Here is a 27,573-nt window from a genome sequence, read left to right on the forward strand (position 1 = left end):
GGACTGCTGGGCTGAGGCAAAGTGGGCAGCTTGTGCCCAAGCAAAGGGGACCTGAATGACAGCAGAGCCCCTGCCCAGGACAAACTTGTTGGGGCTGGTGAGGGGAAGGAAAGAGAGAGAACAAGAGGAACAAGGTGGGGAGAGCGGGGGAAGAGCCCAGTTAGAAGTCACAGAAAGGGAAGGCTAGGACAAACCCAGCAAACTCCTATGTCTCCATCTTGCCTGCTGGCAGCCATTTTCTCTCCATATCACCTTGGCTGAATGCACTATGGCACTGGAGATGCAAACCTAAATTAGACACAAGCCTGGTCTTCAAGGAAGTTGCTAGAATGACCTGTAACCTCCCCGGCACAGAAAATGCCTAGAACTCTTAGTTAAGCAAACAAAGCAAAACAAAAGAACAAGTCATAGATACTACGTGCAGTATAACCCTATTTAGGCTACACACACTCTCTCCCTATGTATTGGTGTGTGTGTGCACGCCTGTGTGTGTGTGTGTGTGTGTGTGTGTGTGTGCGTGCGTGCAGGCTGAGCAGAAGAGGTGATCGAATGAGACCTTCAATTTTTTATTCTGTATACATGTATTTTGTTTGATTTGTTTTAACGTTTGTTTATTTTTGAGAGAGAAAGCAAGCGGGTGAGGGGCACAGAGAGAGGGGGACAGAGGATCCGAAGCGAGCTCCGCACTGACAGCACAGAGCCCAATGTGGGGCTCAGACTCATGAACTGTGAGGTCACAACCTGAGCCAAAGTTGGAAGCTTACCCACTGCCGCCCAGGCGCCCCTGATTTTTTCTTATACATTTCATATGTACCGCATGTTAGTTTGGAAAAATATTTTATGAGCATTTATAAATCTGCTCTTTAAAGTTCTTTGAGGAGGGGCACCTGGGTGGCTCAGTCGGTGAGCGTCCGACTTCAGCTCAGGTCACGATCTCGCGGTCTGTGGGTTCGAGCCCCGCGTCGGGCTCTGGGCTGATGTCTCGGAGCCTGGAGCCTGCTTCTGATTCTGTGTGTGTTTCTCTCTCTCTCTCTGCCCCTCCCCCGTTCATGCTCTGTCTCTGTCTCAAAAATAAGTAAAAATGTTAAAAAAAATAAAGTTCTTTGAGGAAAAGTTGGTCTGGCTGAATTAAACAAACGCATACTACAGGCACAGATAAGTGAGCCTTAGTTACAGAAAGTTCCAGGAATTAAGAAAAAAAAAAGTACCAGTGTTATGAATTCTTTTCTTTCTAAATTCACTGCTTTCCGTGATTTTTCCCTGGCCCCATACTTTCTATAAACCAGGCTGAGTTCACAATCGCAGTCTCTGGGTAGACAGGAAGGCTGCCTCCTAGGAGCTGTGTTTCCAGGTTTTACCCTGAAGGCTGAGGTGCCGTCTGTATGATGATAAGATTCTGGGAGCAGGGAGTCCATCCCTGACTGGAGCTGTGTTCAGTGCCAGGCCAGCTCACAGGAGGAGAAAGGGGGGGCCAAGAGTGACAGGCAGGAGCCCTGGGGTCTGCATAATTCATGAGCGCGAGAGCTCCCAGAGCTGCAACCACAGAGGGGAAGTCATCACCCCTAGCCAGGTCTAACTTTAGAGACCTGACTTAGGGGGCTCCCTTCACTGAACTTCTCTACCTACACGGGAGAGTGCTTGAGTCCTCCAGCGAGGGACACACACGTTCCGGGCACACAGGGACACATGGGCTCAGCAAACTCAACGTGCTATCCGTGACGTGAAGCTTCTTTTCTCGATCACCTCCCCTTCCACACTCTCCCACTAGCAGACCCCCACCTTCACCCCCATCTACACACACTCAAGGTCACACCAGGCACAGATAGCCTTGCCTGCCAGGTTCCCCTGGGCCCCTGGTCTGTTTTCTAATGTGAAGTCTGGTTCTTTCTGGAGCGCCAGCACCGGGCATGGGGAGTGGGCCAGGGCTTGTGGCGAGGGGACAGGGGAGGGCCGCTGGGAAGGAGCTGTGGTAGGTGGAGGAGGGAGAAAGGCACTGGAGGGGATGGTGGGGGAGGGGAATGTCCTGGTTCCAGGGCCGAGATGCAGCAGGACTCTGGGGTAGAGCGGAGAATGCTGGCCTGGGCACCCCTTCCCAAGACCTGGCCAGGGTTGGGGTGGGGGGCGGGTCCTGCTGGAAGCCAGCACCGACCTGGGAAATCATACTGGCGTTTGGCTCTGTTCTCCAACCCCCTTCTCTCCAGACCCTCTTTCGCTGCTCATCTCTCTCTCCTTGTTCTTTCCGCCTCACTCATTGCTTTCTTTCCCCTTCATCTGACCATATAAAATATACCACCTAAAATCTATTAGCAAAGATGGGTAGATTTTTAAAAATTCACCAAGCATGTAAGGATGATTTTTCTTTAGCTCATAAATAGAAAGTTTCAGAGATGATCTTTAAATTTCTCTGTGATCTTTGACTTTATTTATCCATTGATTTAATTCTTTAATGAGAAACTCCCAAAGTTTCCTCATCCTGATGTAAAGGGAATCATTCATCTGATTTAAACACACACACACACACACACACACACACACACACACACACACACACACACACACAAAACCCTCTAGGGTTTAGAATGCTTCTGAGTCAGAGAATGTTCTTCTCTCCCAAAATGAAACACCTTGCCTGACTACCAGGCATGCATCTGAGGCTCACCAGTCCCAAACCCTGACTCCCACCTCCACATCCTTGAAATACTCACAGGTTCCACGTAGCCCAGGGCTGCCACAAATTTTATATCAGAAGGTCTCACAGAGTGGACTGCAAAGACAAGAACTCCTTTAAGAAGGTCTAGATCTGCATTCCCCACAAGATGAGCCAATGATGCTAGATGGCAGGGGCAGGCCATGGCAGTGAAAAGCCTGGGCAGTGGAAAGCTGAAGACCAGGTGGTCACTGGGACCCATAGGAACCCAGCTGAAAAGAGGCTCATTCTTCTCTGGAAGCCACAGGTATCCCATGGAAGGTCACTCATGGCCCTCCTTTTCCCTCTTGCTGCCTCTTGCTTCCCTCTATCCCTTGGCTCTGCATTTCCCCATTAATAAGTAACCAGTAATGACCTGAAATGACCTGAAAATGACCTGGGTACAAAAGGGATAATGTCAGCTTGAAGAGTGCCAGAGAACGGCACTCAAAGAGTGCCGGAGAACATTACTCTGTGAACACACAGAAACCTCAGATGCAAGCCATATGCAAATGGTCCACCAGGAAGCCTCCATGACCCACCTGGGCCACAAGCATTTTTAGAACTAAGTCTCCCTAGAAACCACGGACCTACTCCTGGTCACGTTACAGGGCCATTACAAGTAAACTTCCTGAAGAGATCATTTCCTGAGAGGTGCATCGATTTCTTTTTCTAGCTACACTCCTTATGTAACAGAATAGTAAGGATAGCATGCTTAACTGGAAACTGATAAGATAGTGCAATGCAAACATAAGCAAAGCCATTAAACATGGTCTATAATGCAACCATTTGATAGAATAAAGCCAGAGAAGACAGCCAGCTCAAGAGCAACACTCATACCATCCAGGTATTAGACAAATCTAGCCTGTTCTAGGAGAAAAATGTCTACAACAGCCACTGTAGCTTACATTATGAGATCCAGGAAGGCACATGAGTGACCAAGTTCTAACCCACAGCTCCTATGGCACCATCTGGGCCCCCTGAAGGTGAGCTCCCAGAGGTCACCCTTTCCCAGGCAAGCCACTGTGGGGCCATGTTGGTTCTATCTCTGGTGTCCTTCTATAGAAATGGCTGAAGGGAAAGGAGGTGTTAAGGACTGAGGCTGGGGAAGAGGCTTGGATGGCCAAAGGATACAAGAGGAGTAGGACTGGAGCCTCTGCTGGCTACCTCTCAAAGAAGATGCCAGCCTTCCAAGCTCATGGCTCAGGGTCACATACCTGACTTCGGAGGCACACTGGATCCTGACTTCTTTGGGTTGCATGAGAATGCAAAGTTCTTCAGGGCCTGCAACAGAAACCAAACATCAGAAACATCAACTGCCCTCGTAGAGAAATATTGTAGGTCCTGAAATCTGGTGTACTTTGACCATGTACTTGTTCTCTCCAGGCTCAAAATTCAGAAGCAGTGATTATCCATAGTCATGTTCATCATAGTCCCCGTTCACCTAGTAAAAAGGGACATGTGTCTATTGACAATGCCCTTAGCAAGTGGCAGGTAAGGATGCCTCAAAACATATGTGTATTTTACCACAGTAAAAAAATAATTAAGAAGAGACCCAGTATATCTAGACTAAAAAGTTAAAAATAATCCATTCTATGCTATCATATTTTTTATATTATCTACTTTCCCTCTTTTAACTTGCTTACCTGCATAAAAGCAGGTACAGGAGGCATTATGTTCATGTGCTGCTGGAAATGAATGGTAAACCAGAAACTGGGAAACTCGGGAGTCCCTGCCATATCAGTGTGTCCCAAGCCCAGAGGGGCTGCTGAGAGCAGAGAAGGGACTGGGTGACCAGCACTCGGGTTCACATGACCACTTAGGCTTCGTCAGATGCCCACACAGGTCCAGAGCAGTCTCTGCTGGCAATCACATAGAAGGCGCTGGGAAGGAAGATCATCTTTTCTCCCCAGAATCAAGAGTAGAATAGGAAACATGCCAACAGGGGAAAACACACCATAAATAGGGTGCTTGACCACATCCCACTGTCACCAGACACAAGTTAATTTCTCTGGAATTACTGATTTCGGTAAGAGATAAAGAATTTATTCTCAGCCCTTATCTTGTGGATGTTCTGGGAAGACCTCACCCAGATGCCTCCAGATAATTCACGGCATCTGCTCAAGGTTCACAGAGATAACAAGCCCGTTTATAACTCTTTCTGGACGCTTCTGGGAACCACCAGCTCGGAATGCAGAGATGCTGAGCCTCAAATTCCAGGAGATATGGTTGTGCCCTCTCTGCTGTACCAGGCAGCTTCACTGCTCCCGGGGGAAGCAGCGCATCCAGCCCGTTCCATCCAGACCTCAGGGGGGCACCTGCCAACTTGCATCGAGATTTGGATATACCCACCAGAAAAGGAACCCACCCAGCCACCCCTCTTCTCCTACCAGGACAAAGCCCTCACCTCTGGTGATAGTTGCTTTTCCAGTGTGTTCTTGCTAGGAGAGGTAGTGGCCTGGGTGAGCCCTAAAAGAAAGCAAATACAGTTCAGGTTATTTAGCTGCAGCTTTAGATTTACAGATTTCATGCCCTTCCTTCCAGCTCTATCTATATGCCCAGCTCAGTAATGTCCCTTGTAGTAGAAAAGTCCAGGTTCATCCTTCCAGCTATCTCCTCCATTGTCAGGGACACCTGCTTTCATTAACACAGCCTATTAAGGCAGAGTCCCCAAGTTGAAAAGCAAGAGTGTTCCCTGGCAGGGGTCAGTAATAACCCTTCATCATGCTGTTATCTAGCAATAAAGGTATAAAGATACCTTTATTGGCTCCTTAGCAAAGGGCAGAACTCTTAAGGTAATGTTGGACACCTAGCTGCTGTTGTTTGGGGATCCAGGACAAAGCAAGGGAGGCAAAGGACATTCTGGAATAGTCTGAAGGGTTAGGTGAGTTTCAGAGGTAACCGTGAGATTCCCGTGGGGATGTCTAGAAGGGTCTTGCTGAGTGTGAGGTGGAGGGGGAAGAAAAGGCAGGTAGGGAAACTGCAAACCTCAAAGACATTCTCTTCCTCCCAGCTGACTTTGGGGCAGTCTCACAAAATATTTACATTTTCTTTACCTTCTCAAAATATAATTTACATATGATAAAAGACTCATCCTAAGTGTATAAGCCAAAGAGCTTTCCCATAAAACATTTAATTTTTGAAATACACAAGTAACACTATAGTACCTTTAACAGCCATCCAAATAAAGGAACAAAAATTCGCCCACAGTGCCACTACCCCGATAACCAAACGTGATTTGTTCACTCTCTTGGGTCTATCATCAGGCTCCAGACGGGGCACTCTTTCCATTTAGTTATAATCAGTGTGGATTACATTATATCCTGCAAGCTCCCTTTAATATTGTATTGTGAGTATTCTTTATATTGCTATGTAATGTTGATGTTTACTTTAACAGCTTCATGATACGTTTATGATACTGATACCTAATCATAAATCCTGGTCCCTTGTGTCTTCTGACTTTCCTTGCCCAGTTCTCTGCCCCTGGTACACTCTTTCTGTAAGGATGTACCATGTGAGAAGCCCCAAACAGCATTAGACAACGCCAAAGTGGGGGGGCCTGACCTGAGGGAGATGGCTCGGTTTCTTTTCTACCTCTGCCGTCTTCTGCAGCTTTACCTTTTGACCCTGAAAAGTATTTATCTGGAGTTTCATAAGCAGCGAGAGTATATTTCCATTTCATGCCCACTGTGAGATCAGGCACTGATTTCCATATTGGAGCTCACGGCAGGAATGATTGCTGTAACTTGCCCCAGATCTCAGTGATAATCCTTACATTCCCAGAAGAAAGCTTTCTGGGCAGAAAGAGCCACATGACAGGGAGGAACAGGGGTGTGGACAAGGACAGAATGCTAGAAAAGGCTGGAGCAGATTTGTAAGTGGAGGGCAGGGTAGAGGAGGGTAGAGGCAGGCAGCTGGGCTATGGAGCTGCAAACGCCAGACTCCTCCGTGAGCAACAGGGAGCCATGACCGATCTTCAAAGACAGGAGTGTTGACGTGTGTTTTAAGATGATCATCACTCTGGGGGTGGTAGGGTTGGTGAATTAGCAGGGCAAGGAGGAGAGACTTATTTTTTTTAAGCTAGGATACAAATGTATATGGTAGCTAACACTTATATGCAGCTTCTATACGTCAGGCATCCTAAGACTTACATGAAATAATTCATTCATCCTCATGACAACTCTCTGAGATAAATGCTATTAGCCCTACCTTATAGGTAAGGAACAGCATCAGAAAGGTTAAGTGACATTTTAAAGGTGACACAGTTAGCAAATGGTGACTGCAGGATTTGAAAATGGGCAGTCTGGTTCTGTGGGCTGTGCTCATAGCCAACAACCTAAGTGTAAGTCACAGCCTAATATCTAGATCAGGCATCGGCAAACATTTTCTGCAAAGAGCCAGATAGTCAGTATTTTGGGTTTTGCAGACCATACAGTCTCGGTCGCTACTCAGTTCTGCTATTGTAGTGTGAAAGACATCATAGACAACATGTAAACAGACCAACTTTCTGGAGACTGAAATTTGAATTTCATATCATTCTCATGTGTCATGAAATACCCTTCTATTTTTCCCAACTATTTAAACCTTTAAAAACCTTTAAAAACCTTTGTGGATATCGATGAACGGATTTTAAGGTGTATATGAAAAGGCAAAATACCCAGAATGGTCAACAGAATATCAAAGGAGAAAAAAGTCAGAGGCCTGATACTAGCCAACCTCAAGACTTACCATAAAGCTACTATGTGGTATTGGCAGAAAAACAGACAAAGAGATCCGTGGGATGGAGAGCCCAGAAACAGACCCGTGGAAGTAAAGTCAACTGATCTTTGACAAAGAAGCAAAGGCAACATAATGGAGAAAAGAGAGCCTTTTCAACAAATGGTGCTGGAACAAATGGACATCTACGTGAAAAAAAAAATCTAAAAATGTAAAATCTATTCTTAGCCCACAGGCCATACAAAAAAAGGCATAAGGCCGGATTTGGCCCCATGGCCATTATTCGCCAACCAATCAATGCTCAATATATTCTGCTACTATAAAGAGATCATCAAGGTAAAACAGGAAAATGGCACCTGGGGATCAGCAGTAGCCTTTAGCCCCAGGAAGCCCAGATGGGAGCCTGGGATCTGCCTCTAGATTGTCAGGTCGGCTGTTGCTGAAGCTCTTCACTGGGCTTTGCCAGAATCCCACAGGTAAAGGAGCATTGGTGCTGGAAGCCAACTATCCCGTTGTCTTTGAGAGATGTCCTGTTCAGCACATATCCTAGTCTTCCAGGCTCTAAGCCTGAGAAACAAACAAACAAACAAACAAACAAACAAATCTCTCCTCAAAGAAACCCTTTGGTCCCCTGCTATAAAAAGTAGGTTCCTTAGATTTTTATGACTGTTAATACACTCAGCTCTCTATAATTTCTAAAAAATTTTCAATCAAATAACATAAGCAGAATACCTAGCCCAGTGCCTGCACAAGGCGTATATTGAAATATGTTCTTTTTGAGGAAAGGTGCTGTTCCTTACCAAAACAATCCAGAGAGAAAGCGGTCATTATTAGCATAATTTTGTAGAAGTAGTTAACATTGTTCTTTCAAGAAGTAGGATTGGGTTGAGAGTCTCCATCTGCTGACTCTAGATCTGAAAGGCTTTAAAGGGGCTCAAAGGAGACTGTTCTTGAAGACAGTAGATGGATCCCTACATCTCTTTCCTGCAAACACTATGGGATCTTCTGGGCCTTGATTTTTCCCTCTGCAGAAATCCTATTGTGCATTTCCACATTCTCTGTGTGTGTGCACATGCGTGATCGTGCCCTTCCACTGAGAGTCAAAAAGGCAGCAAGAACTGGAGGGGTCAATAGCCAGAGAGAAGGGAAGTGAAGAGCATGGGCCCAACATTTGGTGCTGGTTTTACCCTAGAAACATTTGCCAAATCTTTGACAAGAGACATCAGCAGGTAAGAGGCTAACATGCCACGCAGAGCTTCAGGCAGTTGTGTGAAACTGGAGAGAAACACTAGGGTGTAATGTGCATCAAGGAGGGCAGGCCTGGTAAACATCCTGGGTTTCAGTTGGCGCTTCAAAGAGCTAGACCCTTGGAGTAGGGATAAACTTGAAATAGGCCATCCTGCAAAAAAGACGGAGTCCACTTTGAATCATTTTTATTCCAGAATAGACTAAGGTGATATGCCCCTACCTGTCTGCTTTTACAAAGGAAGATAGCACCATCCACAACATGAAATTGTATTTCTAATGCCCGGCTTCCAATAAAAAAAAAAAAAAGTACCAGGAAACACCACCAAATAAATAGAAACCAAGAGAGAAAACAAAAAACAAAATAGACAAAAGACAGTGTAAAGTAGTAAACTAATAAATGGGTAACATCCACAGCTCTATTAGCCTAATGTTTTGTTTCAAGTTAGGGTGAGAGGTGAACTAATCAGATTTTTAATGGGGGCAATCCAGGAAATGAGGAAGGTTGAAATACGCTCTTTCCTTTCTCCTGGCTGACTGGAAATCTACATCTGTGCTAGGAAGACCTGGAATAAGTGAAGAGAAGCTTGAGAGTTGATTCAAACTTTGTGTCCTTCCACAACCTACACATATGGACCCTTAGCAACCCAAGTCATTTGAGCACGACCTCTGTCCGAGTCACTGACTGATCACTAAACCATGCAGACCCAGGGATGACTCCTAGAATGCCAGGTTAAAAAGATAAAAATAAGAAATAAAAAACTGATCAAACACATCAGTGGCTACACATCATGAAGAAGAAGACGGATTCCACAGTTTAAGTCTAGGCAAGTTACTGAAAAACCAACAACCCTCAGAAAAAATTAAACAAATCCAGAATTGCTAGATGTTTATCAAACATGTCCAGTTTGCAACCACAAATTACTAGACATGTCATGAAACTGAAAAGGGAGCCTTGCACTATGGGGGAAAAAACAGCAGTCAATGGAAATCAGTTCTGAGTGGGCCCGGGTAGAAGTTAGTTAAAAAAAAAAAAAAAAAAAAAAAAAAGGAAATCCAGAGTTGAAAAACACAACACTGAAAGATTTATTAGACTGGCTCAACAACAGACTTGAGATGGTAGGAAAAAGAACTTGTAAACTTCAAGCCAGACTGATAGATCAATAGAAGGTACATTTCTGAAAAATAGAGAAGAAAAAAAGATTGACGAAAAATAAACAGAGCCTCAGAGATCTGTGGCTACTGCCAAGCACACAAACATACACGTACTGAGTCCCAAAAGAAGCAGAGAAAGAGGCAGAAACGGATTTGAAGAGATTATGGCTGAAAACTTTCCACATGTGAAGAAAGATATTGAGCCACAGATCAAAGAAACTGGGGGTGAAGGGGGGGAAACTTTAGGTGGGAAAAACACAGAGAGAAATTTACCCAGATACTTGAACTGTACTAACTGCTGTGTCTACGTGTAGTTCTAAAGCAAAGGAAAAAATTTCAAGAGCAGAGGAAAAACACACAGGAGACCAACATTATGATTAACGGTCAATTTCTCAGAAACAATAGACGCCCGAAGACAGTGGGATGACACATTCCAAATGGTACGAGGAAAATGATGCCAGATCGAAGCATGGTAATGTAAGAAGGAATGAAGTGCAGTAAGGGTGAATAAATCCAAAATAATATTCACTGCATAAAGCAGGAGTCAGTACACTGAGGCTCATAGGTCAAATCTGCCCGCAGCTTATTTTTGTATGGCTCTCTAGAGAAGAATGGTTTTCACACCTTTAAAGGTTAAAAAAAAAAAAAAAAAAAAAAATATGTGATAGAGACCATACGTGAGCCACAAAAGCTAAAATATTTTGTCATTTGGCCATTTATAGAAAAAATTTGCCACCCCTGATAGAAACAATAAAAATAATGGAGGGTGGGGTTTAAAATACATGTAACATATTGCTGTGTGGGCAGATTCAGAGTAAATGGAGTCACGCCGATAAGGTTTTTCCTTTATCTGGGAGGTGATTAAAGTAATCATTTAATTAGATTTTAACAAGTCAAGGATGCATGTTGTAATTATAAATGCCAAAATAACAAAAACATGTATAATTAGCAGGCTCATGTTCAGCAGGGTAGGGTGGTGGAATTGAAGTAATAAAAATATTTAATCCAAAGGAGGCAAGAAAGAAAGAGAAAAGATCAGAAAAAAGATAGGACATCTGACCCTTCATGTTTCCATGTGTCCTGTTTAAACACACTTGGGAAGACCAGGGAAGAAAAGCCGAGGGGGATGTAGGAGACTCTCCTTCAGTGTCCAAAGGGGGCCTGGCCTTGCTCCATAACCTTTGTTCCCCAGAACCAGGAGTGGAAAACGTACAGTAAATGATAGTTGTGATAATTTCAGTGTCACAGAGATGGTTAGCACAAACCATTTCTCAGACCTTTCCAACCTCAATGTTCTGTGATTTCCTCATACAACTACAGAGTTCATGTTTTGGGTTTTTTGTTTTTTTTTTTTTTTTTTTAAGGTTTGTTTATTTTTGAGAGAGTGTGAGCAGGGGAGGGGTAGAGGATCCGAAGTGGGCTCCACACTGACAGCAGTGAGCCTGATGTGGAACTTAACTCACAACTGCAAGATCATGACCCGAGCCAAAGTCGGACTCTCAACCGACTGAGCCACCCAGGAGCCCCCAGAGTTCATGTTTTTAACTTGATGATCTGAATCGCCCATGGTAACTGCTTGGAGTAACTATATCCAGAATCTAAACATTAAGTGCTCAGAACAGGAGAACTTAGACCCCTTGGTGCTGTCCCCACGGACTCCCAGAGTGACTTGGCCCTCACTCCAGTTCTCCGCTTCCCACCAGATAAATGGAAAAAAAAATTCTTGCCTGTTCCCATAGCACCCTGAGGTATTGTGGAAGAAATTATCAAAGCACTTGTGGCATGATTGAACCCCATGAATCTTTCTCTTTTGGAAGATTGTTTTAGCCTCCAGCTCACGGATCTATAAAGGGCTTTGAGCTCCCTGAGAAACTCCCAACTCAGTAAGGTCAGTAAGGGAAAAAAACATGTACTTTTCCACGCTGATGGGAATGAAAGAGGAAGGCATCTGTGCACATTCAGAGAAACAGGTCTGGCTGAGATCAGTCATCCAAGTGGGAAGAGCCATGACCACTGGGGTCCTGGAACTAACAAAAGGCCATTAGAGCATCAGGCCTGACGAGGTAAATTCACACACGAGTGTCCTTAGGGAAGCACCTTCTGAAGCAAAGGTCCTCAACCCATCACCTGCTGCCCAGCCCCCCAAGACAGAGGCTCAGATTTGGTTGGCCTGATGTGGGGCCTAGGTATCCTGGACACCAGAAGTTTTTAAAAGCCCTTTGACTGCTGCACCTGTGAGTTTAAGAGCCCCAACTCTTCAGGGAAACCCAGAGTGCATTAGCCCAACATCAGGCCAGGGGTAAGGAGGCTGATTTCAAAAGCAAAATTAAAACAGCCCATGCTCTCTTAATTTACAAATTTCCTTTATATTTTTCCACTTATGCTGTGCCTGGGGCACAATTTTCCACCCCTATCCCTGCCTTGAGGAAAGACAGCCATTTTGTGACCTTAATCAAGAATTAATGTCTCTGAACCTTGACTTCTTCGTCTATCAAATGGGGATACGACTGGTTTCCTGACCTTCTTCTTGAGGTTGTCTCAAGGATCAAAGAACAGGAAACTGCTGTGTGAACAGAAGAGGGCTGTACACAAGCTAGGAGTGGCTTGTCTCCCCGGATGAAAGGAAGGCCCTCGCCTTGGGCAGTGCGGGGAGGACTTTTAAGGCCAACGCATGTGCAATTAAGGCCACTCTTTAGGGTACATTAAATTCTCAGACTCTTTGAAAAGTGTATTGTCCTCCCAGCAACCCTAAAGGGTAAGTAAGTGGCAGGAATTATGACCCTGTTAACATTTTTATAGACTCAGAGAGGCTAGGTGATTTTTACCAGCTCACATAGACCATGCCAGCAAGGGCAGGGACAGGCTCCGGGCCAGTGCTGCCATCCACCAAGCAGTGAGCTGTCCTGGCAACCTGGGAAGGGGAGGGTTCAAGTCAGCCTGTATCTGTCCCCTGTACTGTCTGGGCTGTAAGCAGGTCTTCTGGGATTATCTGTCCCTGCATGCAGCACTTTATCCCATGTACACCCAAGGGCCTGCAGAATGCTGTTGACCTGGGAGGAGGCACCACACGTGACTGCCTGTGGGAGCGGAGTCAAAAACCACAAGTCATGCTTGGCTGCTGCTCCAACACCAGGACCGCCTGTGCGCCAAGCGTCACAAGATGTCAGCATCTCTCCCTCAGGTCACATGCCATAGTCAGTAGAAGGGGACAGTGAGGACTAGAGAATCTTTCTGGGGTAGCTAGACTAACCTCTAAACATTTGTCTTAGAATTCTAGAATGGTGGGGCACCTGGGTGGTTCAGTCGGTTAAACATCCGACTTCGGCTCAGGTCATGATCTCACGGTTCATGGGATCGAGCCCCACATTGGGCTCTGTGCTGACAGCTCAGAGCCTGGAGCCTGCTTCGGATTCTGTGTCTCCCTCTCTCTCTCTGCCCCTTCCTCACTTGCACTAGGTCTCTCTCAAAAATAAACAATAAAAAAAATAATAAAGAATTCTAGAATGGCCAACATGGGCAGATCTTTGATATCATCTCATTTAATGTCTCAGGAATCTAAGACCCAGAGAGGTTAACAAACTTGCCGAAGATCACTCAGCAAGTTACTAAAAAGACCATGATGTGGAATTTGATTCTCCTTAATGTCATCTGATATGCTTTCCTTGGGACCAAAGTCTTTTTAAAAGAATGTTCTTAAAGGGCTTGTTGTGTGTGTTGCTCTATAGCCTGAGTTCCTGGCATGTGGAAATTTATTCTTTTGTCATGTCTATAAGACCAGTTTTTTTTGGCTGTCCTAACTCATCAATCTCAATTTTTCATCAGGCATGCCAAGGAATGATAGTAGTATTAACAAGGTCACAACTTTTTGGATAGACACATCCTCTAGTCTGATGACACATTAGACTACAAAAAACATTAGAGATGACTTGGGAAGTCCCAAACCAACATTCTCTAGATACTCCGTGTCCTGTGCTGATGACCACAGGGGACACCACGACCCATTACAGATTCCATCCCAGACACAGACCAGTGCACCCTCCTGTCTCCACCTCCTGATGCCCACCCAGTATCCAACATCATACACCCTGTGTCGGGGGAGAGGGAAGAAGTCTTTAGGAAGCAGTTTGAATGGGAGGGAGCACATCCGCAGTTGACTTAAGGTTTTACCCTTCGCTCATTATATGACCTGAGACGAGGAAGGCTTTGCTTGTCAATTAGGTTTTCCTCACCTTCCTCATGGGAACAATCGAGGTAGGCCCAGAGCCAGGACGAACAACCCGAAGAAGAGGGTGCCATGGTGAAGGTGAACCGCTGGCCAGGGCCCTGACTCCTCCCATGCCAATACCCTCCACAATCATTCCCAGCTCCAGTCAGAGATTTAACGGGGACCTTCAAAGGTGGACAGGGGGTCGTAGCAATTATTAGTGAGCTCCAACAGGAGGGGAATCTCAGGGAGCTGTGCGGGGGCCTCATGGTCCACCCTCCCCCGCAATCAGGAAAGTCTCTTTCCAGAGACAACTGGGAGGTTCTAGTGTGAAGAAGAGAACATGGGCTAAGGACCACTGTTCCCACTGAGATGCAAGAACACAAGAGGAGACAGGTGCCTAAAAGAAAAGCACTTGGCCTTCCCAGAACCAAGCAAACTCCCTGCAGGGCCTCTTTCTAGGAGCCAGGCACACAAATTCACCAGTGTGCTGCCTCTTTCCACACATGACCTTTTATGTTTGAAGCTGGCAGACTCATCTTGTCCAAAATACCACTTGCATTAGGCCACTCTCCTGCTGAAGAGTCTGTCATAGCTCCCCACTTCCCACGATAGCAAATCCAAATTCTAGGCTTGCTGTGTGACCTTGGGCAGGTCACTTAACCTGACCTGCCCAAGGGTTCAGTTTTTGTTCATGTAAAATAAATAAATAAATCAATCAACACACAAACAAACAATAAAACAAAAAGGGAATAGTTCTTTTAGAAGTCTCTTTAAGCCAAAAGATATTATGATAATCTCTATTGTTCTGGTCTTGGGATTTCAAATTCCTCCCCCAACACTAACCCTGCCCTCGGATCAGCAGACCTGCTCCCTGCACTAGGAACCTCGACTTCATCTCTGAGTGTGCTGCTCCCTAACTTGCATGCCCTCCCTGCTCCTGTGTTTATCTTGATCCCACACAGCTTTCAGAGCTCCGCTGAGTTTCCCTCCTACGTGAAACTTCTCCAGCCCACGTTCACCTCTCAGTTCTCTGAAGCCTGTTGCTTTCATTACAGCTACTTCACCTATTTTGGTACTTAATTCTTCTCCAGTGATTTTATGCAAATAAGCTCTCTCCTGAGGGTTCCTTCTTTTGGTTTATTATCTCCCAGCCAGGCTCAGCTCAACTCGGGTTCTTAGAAGAGCGCTCAGACAGTTAACTGACAGTAGCAAAAATGCAACTTGATGAAAAGGATGATTGACGATAAAGTCCTCAAAAACTACAAGGTACAGATGACAGCCCAGGAAAAGTATGGCTCCTGAGTCCCCCCAGAGAGAATCCCTTACCTGGGTGTGCGGCTCACAGAAGGAACTTGGAGGCAAGTGAGTTGGAGCAGGGGGTGGAGATGGGGATTGAGGCATCTGATGTAGAAGAGAGTCTAACACCAGAGTTCCAAGGATGGCTCGGCCACCAACTGGCTATGGGACTTGAGCAAGTCCCCACTCCTCTCTCGTCAATAACTAGAAGAACCTGGACTACCAAAAGCTCTCCGGGGTTGCTATCTACTCTTATTTGGAAAGACGATTTCTAGAAGGCTTGGCTGGCAACCTCCAGGAACGACTCTAGGTCCCTGTAAAACAAACATTGACTGGCTGTACTTGTTCTAATGAGAAAAGAGGTATTCCTTTCCTCACCTGCTCCTACCTTTGGCTTACCAGTGACAGGCCTGACCCAGGTGCATTACCAAGGCGAAGAGTTTTCATTCCCCAGCCTGACAGTCTCCCAGGGAACTGCTGACCCATTCCAGGAAAATGAAGCTCTAGCAAAAATTATACTTTATTAGATACGGTGGTTTCTTGCCAACTTGCTTTTGCCAATTGCAGTTTTAAGATAATGATGTTTCAGTTTTATACACCCAAACTTTTGGAACAGGAACCTATTTCTACGTGTGTTGTTTGTTGAGCCCATTTCAAAGCTTAAATAAAACCGAATTATGATTCTTCCCTCCCTGTAATACAGGGTGGTGGCAAAAAGCCATGACTCAGGACTCAGTCTCAGGACTGAACTCTGGCTCGTGTACTTACAGCTAGATGATCTTGGGGAAGTTATTTAATTTCTGAGTCTCAGTTTTCTCATCTGTAAAATGAGGATAATAGTCTATCCCTCTTCTTTTTTTTTTTAAGTTTTTATTTACTTATTTTGAGAGGAAGAGAACAAGTGGGGGAGGGGCAGAGAGGATCCCAAGCAGGTTCCACACTGTCAGCACAGAGCTCGACGTGGGGCTCAAACTCACAAACTGCAAGATCATGACCTAAGCTGAAACTGAGAGTCAGATGCTTGCTTAACCAACCAAGCCACTCAGGCATCCAACAGTATATCCCTCTTAAGTGGAAGCTGTTATATATACACAGTGGTTAGTGTGGCGCTTGGCTGGCTGTTCTAGAGAACCTCACGCTGTGAGTTTAGCTTGAAGTGACACTCAAATGGCAATGTCCCCAGTGCTCGACAGAGTTACATTTATACGGTCATATTCATTTTAGGCCCCGAAGAGTCTACAAATAACTCTTGGAGGAGTCTGAGCTGCACACAATAAAAAATAACTAGGCAAAGAGAGAAACAAAGTATCCAGAGGTAAGAATCAGCAGAAAAAAAAAAAAATACAGTAGAAACAGATCCAAGATGGTGGAAAAGAAAATTTGAGGCTATTCACGGAAACACAAAATTATTTTTAAAAGTAACACTGTCAGTTTGGTACAGAAATACATGTAAATTATATTTGAAAAATATTTTCAAAGCCTCTAATGATCAGGTCTAACAGCACATTAGACACAACTGAAAGAATGAATAAATTAGGACATGTGTCATAATATATTACTCAGAATGCAGCAATTTTCTAGAAATACAAAAAGATGGTACAGTTGGAATAGAGGCTAAGGGACATGGTATATAAAGACAACCAAACATACATTTAATTGGCACCATGGAAGGAAAAGACAGGAATAATGGAGTAGAAGCAGTATTTCAAGAGATACTGTCTGAGAATTTTCAAAATTTATGGAAGATATCAAGCCATAGATTCAAGAAAGACTATAAATGTCATGCAAGATTAATTCACAGAAATTAATGAAACAGGAAAAAAACATACAATTTAGACCGTAGTGTATTTTTCCAAAAAGGACCATAACTTTCCTCCCATCCTGCAGGCCACTTTGCAATGTGACTTTTGCCACCCCTCCCCACAAGAGGTAAAGTCTATTTCCTTCCCCTTGTATCTAGGCTGGCCCTGAAATTTACATTGACCAATAGAAGCAGCAGAAATGACTCTTGGGCCCAGGCATTAAGAGGCCTTGTGGGTTCTATTTTTGCCCATTTAGGTACTTCTGTACCCAGCCCAGGCTGTCCTCCTAGAAAGACCATGTGGAGGAGGACCAACACACCCCAGTACCAAGTCAACAGACATGTCATTTTAGATCGGCCATGTCAGTCCCACACAATACCGTGTGGAACAGGGACAAGATGTCCCAGCTGATGTCTTACTTATTTGTGAGTAAATAAAATGGTTGCTGTTTGTCAATATGATTTACTGTAACATGCTCTGCAGCAACAGACAACTATGACATAGAAGATCAATAAAGCCAAAAGTTGGTTCTTTCAAAAAACTAATAAGGTAGACAAACCTCTGATAAGATGAATCATAGAAAAAGGATGAAGTCACAAATAACCAGTATTGGAAATAAAAAGGGGGCATAACTACAGAAGCTACAGATATCAAAGAGATAACAATAGAAATTCTCTAAAAATTATGCAAAAAACTTCAACATGTACTTGAACACATTCCCAGAAAGACAAAACTTTCCAAAACATACTTATAAGAAATAAAAATATGAATAATTCTATAACCATTTAAAAAACTGAGTCAGGGGATGGGAGAAGATATTTGCTAATGACCTATCAGATAAAGGGTTAGAATCCAAAATCTATAAAGAACTTACCAAACTCAACACCTGAAAAACAAATAATCCAGTGAAGAAATGGGAAGATATGAATAGACACTTTTCCAAAGAAGACATCCAGATGGCCAACTGACACATGAAAAGATGCTCAGCATCACTCATCATCAGGGAAATACAAATCAAAACCACACTGAGATATCACCTCACACAGGTCAGAGTGGCTAAAATTAACAACTCAGGAAACAACAGATGCTGGCAAGGATGTGGAGAAAGGGGACCCTCTTGCACTGTTGGTGGGAATGCAAACGAGTGCAACTCTCTGGGAAACAGTGTGGAGGTTCCTCAAAAAATTAAAAATAGAATTACCCTATGACACAGCAATAGCACTACTAGGAATTTATCCAAAGGATAGAGGAGTGCCGATTCATAGGGGCACATGTACCCCTATGTTTATAGCAGTGCTATCAACAATAGCCAAATTATGGAAAGAACCCAAATGTGGCTGGTCTGATGAATGGATAAAGATGTGGTTTCTATATACAATGGAATACTACTCACCAGTGATAAAGAATGAAATCTTGCCATTTGCAACAACGTGGATGAAACTGGAGATTATAATACTAAGTGAAATAAGTCAGTCAGGGAAAGACAGATATCATGTTTTCATTCATATGTGGAATTTGAGAAACTGAACAGAAGACCATAGGGGAAGGGAAAGGGAAAAATAGTTTCAAACAGAGAGGGAGGCAAACTATAAGAGACTCTTAAATACAGAGAACAAACTGAGAGTTGATGGTGGGGTGGAAGGAGAGGAAAATAGGTGATGGGCATTGAGGAGGGCACTTGTTGGGATGAGCACTGGGTGTTGTATGTAAGTGATGAGTCATGGGAATCTACTCCCAAAGTCAAGAGCACTCTATATACACTGTATGTTAGCTAATTTGACAATAAATTATATTTTAAAAAATAATTAAAAAAATAAAAAACTGAGTCAGTAGTCAAAAATCTAGCAAAATATAATATTCTAGGCTATTGGTGAGTTCTACCAAGTAAAGGACAATATTCCATTCATATATTTCATATAATTTTTTTAAGTAAACTCTACCCCCCAACATGGGGCTTGAACTTGTGGCCTCAAGATCAAGAGTCTCATGCTCTACTGACTGAGAGAGCCAGATACAACGAATTCCATTCATATTAAAAACTATTCAAAAGAAAGATAAATAGAAACACTTCCAAATACATTTTACAAGAATGTAGAACACTGATATCAAAATCCAACAAGGGCACCAAGAGAAAAGAAAATGACAGTTCAATTTCATTCATGAACATGTAAGAAAAAGAATCCTACACAAGTGTTAGCAAACTAAATCCAGCAGTACAGTCGACCCTTGAACAACTGGAGGTTGGAGCACTGACCCTCCACACAGACAGAATCTATGCATAACTTTTGATTCCCCCCCAAATTTACTACTAATAGCCCACTGTTGACCAGAATCCTTACCAATAACATAGTCAACTAACACATATTTTGTTTTTTATATGGATTATATACTGTATTCTTATAATAAAGCAAGCTAAAGAAAATGTTAATAAGAGAAAATACATGTATAGAGCTTTGTGTTTATCCATAAGTTTACATCATCTGTTTACAAGATGAATTATCTGTTGTACTTAACATCAATATTGCCTTAAAGGATACAAAATACTCTAGATGGTATATGTTTTATGAATACCAGACATCAAAAATGGAAAGATAATGTATGGTCTCTGTGTAAATTTTGATAATTTTTAACTTTTCATAATAGATTTGTGTACATTTTAATGGTAGTAAATAATAAAATAGACTAGTATTTACATAGAATTAACACATTTGTGACATCCCTAACTTTTTCTTAATGTTTTTGATATTTCCAGGCTATGCTGTTTCTGAGTTGTTTCGAATTGTCACAAATCTCCAAAAAATTTTCCAAAAGTTTGTTGAAACAAATTGGATATAGGTGGACCCACATGGTTCAAATCCATGTTTTCTAGGGCCAGTGGTATATAAAGACAAAATATACCATGACCAACTCGATTTTATTCCAGGAATGCACAGATAGCCCAATATTAGCAAATCTATTAATATAATTCAAAATAATAACTAATCTAAGGGGGGGAATAAGATTATTTCCACAGATGCTAAAAAGACACTCAACAAACTTTAACATTCATTCCTGATAAAAACACTCAAGGAAATAGAAATTTATGGATATTTCATTAATGCAAACACACACACACGTGTGTGAGTGTGTGTATTTATGCATGTATGGATAATTCCCAAAGGCCATCACCCAACTGAATAGGGAGAAATTTACCTCTTACTAAGGTCAGGAACAAGGTGAGAATTGCCACTATCACCGCTGCTATTTAATATGGTATTGGAATATTAGCCAATTCAATTAGGAAAAAATAAATACAGGAAGAAGAATTAGAAACGAAGGAAAACTCTTATCTGTTAATGATATGGGTGTATAATTGCTCTAGAGAATTAACGATAAAACTAATTCAAAAGGTATAATAATGTAGCAAGATAGAAAGTATAAAATTAACATGCAAAATGTAAAAGCCTTTGTATATATCAATATATGAGCTGGCCCAGTTGGAAGTATAGTGGAAGAGAATAAAAAACACTTATAATAATTATAAAAGATTAAATACTTCTGGATAAGCCTAGTTTCATTTTAATTTTAAGTAAATTTCAATAAAAATGCCAATGGATTTTTTTTCCAAAGCTAGATGAATTGATTCTAAAGTTCATTTGGCAAAATGAACATGCAAAAATAGCTATTAAAAACCCTGAAGAAAAGAGCAGTGAACGTAGACCATTACAAAATGGTCACAAATACGCATCTGTGGATGCGTGTCACTTTACAATGTAACTTTGCTGCTCCTTCCATCTAGAGAAGTCTATTTCTCTTCCACTTAAACCTGAGGTTGCCCATATGAATTGCTTGGGCCAATGGGATGTTATCAAACATTTGCAAGCAGAGACTTGAAAAGTGCTAGCACATTGGGACTTAACCTTTTCCATTACTTTTTTGGAACCTGAGATCACATGGTCTTTAAAAATAAGAAAAGATACTCAACTTCCTTTGTAATCAGAGAAATTAAACTAAAAATGCCATTTCTCACCTGTGACCTTTGCAAAAGTTCTAAAGCTTGACTATACACTATATTGTCAAGCTACGGAGAAGATGACATTTTATTTATATACTACCAGAGGGAATATAAAATGGTACAATCCTTACGGAGGAAAATTTGGCAACATCCAACAAAACTATGTGTGTTTACCCTTTGACTCTTAAGTTCTAGGAACTTATCCTAAGCTCTACCTCCAACAACATGAAAAAGACATATGCACATGATTGTTCACGACAACACTACTTATAATAGCAAAATATTGGAAACAACCTAATGGCCACATCAGGAGACTTGTTGAATATATACGGTAATAGTGGAATAGTCTACAGTTGGAAAAAAATGAAAAAGATCTGAATAGATACAGTATAATCTCAGGATACATTAGGTGAAGAAAATTAAAATAAACAAAAAAGCATACAGTAGGTTATCATTTGTGCAAGAAGGAAGACAAAATAAAGTATATTGCAAAAAGAAATATAGTGAAGATATGAAAATAATGAAATTGGTTATCTACATGAATAAGTAGAAAAGAAAGGCTAGAGGAGATGGAACTTCTCTGAGTGTCTTTTTTCATAGTTCTGACTTCTGAACCATGTTAATGTTCTATATATTCAAAAGATAAACTAAAATCAACAAGAATGGGAGAAACACTATAACTGAATACAGAGACAAACTTAACTATGTGTCCGATAGATAACCATACAGTGAGAACAAAAGAAATAGAATTAATCCCAGTGATTTTGAACTAAGTATATTGATTATATACCGTGAGTGTGATATACTCGAAGGAAAAAGAATGGCAAGAAACAATTGTTATTGGTGCTATTGTCATTGGTGCTATTAGAGTAGCTCCAATATTATGTTGTATCACAAGACTCAGCAAACAAAAAGATTTATTGTTGCTTTTGTAACCTTGGTTTGCACTGTGAAAGAAGGACAAAACCAATCTGAAATGGGGGAAGGAGATAAAAGGCTAATTCTACCTAGAGATCATTTGTATACATTTATTTTTTAAAAAGGAAACTGTACTTCTTAGCTCTGTCCACTGGGTGAGCTTGGACATAACTCCAGCAGCAATGAACACCCCTAGCACCTAATCTTGGTTTCTAAATAAAATCCCCCAACAATTGGAACCTTGAAGAAATGGCTAATTGCATGGCTGAGATTGGAAAAATACAGGATTAGTTGGAATGGCTTGTTCCATAAAACTAAAAAGTGCTTAAAAATGGATGGGGACACAGGAGGCAGTATGAAGGCGTCTCACTGGCCAAATCCATAATTCCTTGAGCATCGAAATGAATAGCAACCTGAATGGATTATACCACGCTGACTAATAAAAGAATCCATAGAGGCACCTGGGTGGCTCAGTTGGTTAAGTGTCCGACTTTGGCTCGGGTCATGATCTCCCTGTCTGTGGGCTCGAACCCCATGTCAGGCTCAGTGCTGACAGCTCAGAGCCTGGAGCCTGTGTCAGATTCTGTGTCTCCCTCTCTCTCTGCCCCTCCCCTCATGCTCTGTCTCTCTGTCTCTCTTTCTTGAAAACAAACATTTAAAAATTTTTTAAATAATAAAAGAACCCATAAATCTATTTTATATTAAAAAGATAAAACATAATAAGAATGGGGTAGAGAAGAGAATCTCTTATTTTTTTTAATGGGGGAATGCCAACTAACAATGTTAGAAGGAATGAGAGACATTTTAAAATCACCACATTACAGTCACCCTGGTAATATTCAGTTCAGGCAAGAATCATCAGTGGATGGGAAAACCATTGGGTAGAAGAATGGTCACATAGGATCACAGTTCCTCCTCACAGATAACTTATAAATCACATGGGGGGAGGCACCCTTACAAGGGAGAACTCTGGCAGACACACCTTAATCAAATTACCAAACTTAACACAATCAATTAGGGTATTTACCAGCATCACATGTATCCCCCAATGCAATACCTTAAGGACAAAACATGATCTATTTTTTATTTCTTCCCAGAGAGTTTAATCTGATTCCAGCAAAAAAAAAACAAAAAACAAAAAAAAAAAACCACCAATTTGGACAAATCCAAATTGAAGTGCATACACACAAAAAGCCAGCCTAAAGTTTTCATCGACACAAAAGGACAAACCAGGAGACTAAAGAACTAGACTAAAAGAGATGGAAAAGGCAGGGTAAGTAAATACAATGTGTGGTCTACAGTAAATCTAATAAGCAATGACTGAAAAAAATGAATAAAATAATAAAGTCAATTCATCACAATAGCAAATTTAATGGAGTCAATCATATAATCTTCTCAATAAGTGCAGAAAAAAATATTAGATAAAATCCAATATCCACTCATGATTTTTTAAAAATCTCTTAGCAAATTAGTAACAAGATAGAACTGCTTAGTCTTATAAAGAGTATTTGCAGAAAAGCCTACAGCATATACCATACATACTGACAAAATGTTAAACACTTTCTTTTTGAACTTGGGAATAAGGATGCCTCCAAACATCACTTCCATGAAAAATTGTAGCGGAGCCAGCACAGGAAGAAAAGTAAAAGAAAGAAACAGTATATAGGTTGAAAAGAGAGCAACAAAACTGTCATTATTGGCAGGGTTGTGTATATAGAAAATCCAAAAGAATATGCAGATAACTTATTAAAATTTATAAGAACTTAATTGGGTTCACAATCAATATATAAAAATCAATTCCATAGACAAATAAACATTTTCAAAACAAACATTTAAAAATCCATTCAGACAACAAAAGGTCATATGCCTAAGAATAATTAAACAAAACATACACAAGCCCTCACCAGAGAAACTATAAAACTTCAAGAGGCATTAAAGAAGATCTAAATATATGCTCATGATTTGGAAGACTCAATATTGTAAAGATGTTTGTTGTCCCAAACTTGATTCATAGAATTCAGAGCAATTTTCATCAAAATCCCGACAGGTTTTTTGAGGGGTAGAAATTGACAGAAAGTAAACTGTATATGGAAGTTCAAAGTCAAGTCATTTTTAAGAAGAAAAAAAATAGAAAGACCCGTTTCCTCCAATAATAAAACTTACTATAAAGCTGCAGTATTGAGACAATGTGCTGTAGGCAAAGGGGCAGACAAATGGATAGATAAAGCTGAGTTCTGAAACTGATGCAAGCACATCTGAGCCCTTTCCATATGAACAGAAAGGGCTCTTCACAGCAGTGAGGAAACCATGGACTTCACCATAAATAGTGTGGAGACAACTAGGTATTTGCACAAAAAGAAGTGTGTAAAAGTCGGTTCCTCTCTTACGCTAGTCACAAAAACCAATCCCAGGTGAATTCAAGACCCAAATGAGAAAAGAAAATCTATGAAGTTTTAGAAGGAGATATGGGATATCATCAAGACCTCAAGGCAGGAGAGGAGTTCTTAAATAAGACCCAAAGAGCACAAACCATGAAGATTAAAAATGTTAGTAAAAGGTGAAATATTTATATGATCTGAAGAGAAACCAGAGTATAAGATCGAAAACTTTAGAAATAAAGAGACAGAACACAAAACTGACAACAGCCAGACGACTGATAAAACTGAACTCTGACCAGCACACCAGCAGGAAACCCAACCACCACCCCAGCAGCCATCAGTCTAGAACAGTGAGGACCTGGTCCCCGATTGCAGCTTCCCTACTTTTTGTCCCTGCTTCCAACTCAGGACCAACCACAGAAAGCCACATATGTTCCCCAAATGAATCATGTCAGATGCCTCGCTTCTCATTAGCCCGCCTCCAACTTCCCCATGGCAACAGCTTCCAGTCAGAGCACACCTGAGTCCTTCCCCTTTTCACTGTCAGGCTTTCCCACACCCCTGCCTGCGCTGGCGTCTCCCCAAAGTGAATGTTGCTGCCTTCCCTGCTTCAGCAACCTCTGAATTGCCTCCATTTTTTCTCGTTTGGGTCATCCTCATTTATTTTCCCCAAATCCAGAATTTTGCTCGTCTAAAGTCTCCATAAAGAGAGCAGAAAGACAAGGTTCAGAAAACATTAGCTGTACCTGTCACCCACAAAGAGCAAGTGCACAGCATGTATGAAAAAACCCCTTAAATCATGGGAAAAAAGGAAAAACCTATACAAAAATGGGAACACACTTGAATAGGCACTTCACAAAAGAGGAATTCATATGGATCAAACATGAAGGAAAAAGCTCCTCTGCCTCATTTAGCAATCAGGAAAATATGATCACCCTGGATATTAAGCATAGCAAGCATTATTATCCTCCCCTTGCCTCATACCCTGCACCCTTGAGCACCACGCTCCCCCCCCCCCCCCCCACACACACCTCCATTAGACAGGGTAACAAACCTGTCCAAGGTAAGCAGCAAGACTGGTGCTTGGACCCCAGCCAGACCTCTGGGGGCTAGAGGGAAAGTGCTTTCCCTCTCTGGGCCCAGGCCTCTCATATGGAGAGGCCAAAAAATCATCTTTAAGGCTTTCCAAACAAAGAGGAGCCAGAGGTCAGGAGAAGAGAGGCAAAGGGGATGTGGCAGAGGCACAATCTTCTCCTAATCATTAGTTCAGGAGAAATCCAAAGCTCTGACTAGTAGCCCACTCATTTCTGAAACCTACCTTCCTCTTTCCTTTTAGCAAAAACAAAACAAAGCCTGTAAATAGTAGTACTACCATTTTAAGGATGAGAAAGAAAGAAAAAAAAATCAAGGTCCAGGGAGCTAGAACTTGCCCAAGGCCACACAACACAGAGAACTAGAGCCTGGGTCTTTGTGACTCCCTCTACCGACGGCTTTTTTCTGCACCACAGAACTGTTACCCATCAGCACTTTTCACCTATCCCCAGACCTGCCTCTTGCCTCACAGCTGTGGGCACTTGAATCTGAGCATTCCAGCCTGCTTGGGTCTAACCTGTGCATTCTGTGCTCATGAAAAAGAGGTATTCCTCTCTCAAGCTCTAAGCAACAAGGGACATCAGCAGGCTGACCCATTAGTTGCCCTCTGAGCAAAAGGAAGACTTACCTTGCCCCAGAAGCAACAGCAGCCCCAGGAGGAAGATGCGTGGCTGCAGCCCCATGCCAGAATCGTCCAGGTGTCCCAGCCTTGGATGAATGGTTTGCACAGGTGGAGGCTGCCACACTTCCTCCTGCTTTTATTCTCCTCTGTTGTCTGATAGTACACCTGTCATAAATTTTACTGTGTTCACCTTTGAAAGGGTGCAGTGGCCAGCTGTAAATGATAAATATTAACATTTAGACAGAAGATTTCTCAAGGTAGATAGGTCAAAGATGGGTAGCATGTTCTAGACAAAGGCACCAAAAGACCAGGACCACATAGCCCCCTTTATATGGCCTCCCAGAATCGTAGGCATCCAGAAATCAGGCACTGACAGGCTGGGAGGAGCTTAGGATTGGAAATACAGGGCTGGAATCTCAGATTAACCACACCTGTGAGATCTAGGGTGAGTCCCTTAATGTGGCCTTAGCTTTTCAGCTGTAAGCCATGGAAATAAAAGCCACAAATTGAGTGAAAGTACTTAGTAACAACTGTAAACCATAAAGCCCCCTCCAAATGTGACATCTCTTAGTGTCTGAGGAGCACAGCTGAGTTCCCCAGTCTACAAGATCCAGAAAGGTTTGTTTCTGTCCCTCTCTTCCAAAGCCATGGGTGGCGGGGGGTGTTAGAGTGATGTGCACGCCACACATTGATTGTCTGCAAGTTGAATTGAGAGATACAAGCCAGAGAGGTGAGCCCTTGGAATGCATTTGACAGAATTAGCATTTTGCTTTGGGCGACTGACGTTGAAATGCTGGGCAGGGTCTAAACTGGGCAGACAGAGTCGGGATTTAAAGCCTCAGTGACAAATATCCTTGGGGGTGAAATTTAAATATTTTCCACAAATATCAAGTAACATTCGCCTTTGGGTAACATGGCCAAATATATGTAAATCATCCTTGCATTCTGGCCACAGTTATGGCAGCAAGGCTGAGAGCCAGACTTCTGAACTCCAGCTTGGGGACCTGGAGCTGGTTTCTATTGTTCAGCCTTGGTCTTCATCTGCTGACATCTTTTTCTGTATGTTTAAAATCACAGTTATAGGTTGGTTATCTTGAGTATAAAGTGAAGTCTAAGTGGGCGGCCCTCTGTTCCTGGCTCTCTGTTATTAAGGTATTGTCTTCCTTTCTCATCTGCTCAATAAAATGTGACTTGTGGGTGACCACTGATTTAGCCATGCCAAAGCCTCAGCCTCAGAGCCGTATGTGATGTGATGAGGTCACATCAGGCGTGTATGGCCACTGCTACAACAGGCCCAGCTGGCCATAGGCTGGTTCCAGAGTCTGGCTGAGAGCAGCATGCACAGAGAAGGAAGAAGAAAATACACCCGAGGAGGGGTATGCAAGGGCCATTTGGGCATAGATGTTCCTGACCATTGGACACTTACTATCTTCACTAATTGGCCACAAGCTCAACAAGAGAC

General features: G+C 42.5%; 1 protein-coding gene across 1 annotated transcript in view; it reads right to left on the bottom strand.

Annotated features, from left to right (window-relative positions):
- PLB1 (phospholipase B1) overlaps positions 1 to 26,172 on the bottom strand; it is a 121,617-nt gene extending 95,445 nt beyond the window's left edge. The window contains exons 1-4 of the mRNA XM_030311818.1: positions 26,118 to 26,172; positions 5,094 to 5,155; positions 3,904 to 3,970; positions 2,706 to 2,764 (exon numbers count right to left, since the gene is read on the bottom strand). Coding sequence (XP_030167678.1) covers positions 2,706 to 2,764; positions 3,904 to 3,970; positions 5,094 to 5,155; positions 26,118 to 26,172 — 243 coding nt within the window. The remainder of the gene's footprint in view (positions 1 to 2,705; positions 2,765 to 3,903; positions 3,971 to 5,093; positions 5,156 to 26,117) is intronic.
- Positions 26,173 to 27,573: the final 1,401 nt, after the last annotated feature.

This window comes from Lynx canadensis, chromosome A3 (assembly GCF_007474595.2).
Source record: "Lynx canadensis isolate LIC74 chromosome A3, mLynCan4.pri.v2, whole genome shotgun sequence".
Taxonomy (NCBI): domain Eukaryota; kingdom Metazoa; phylum Chordata; class Mammalia; order Carnivora; family Felidae; genus Lynx; species Lynx canadensis.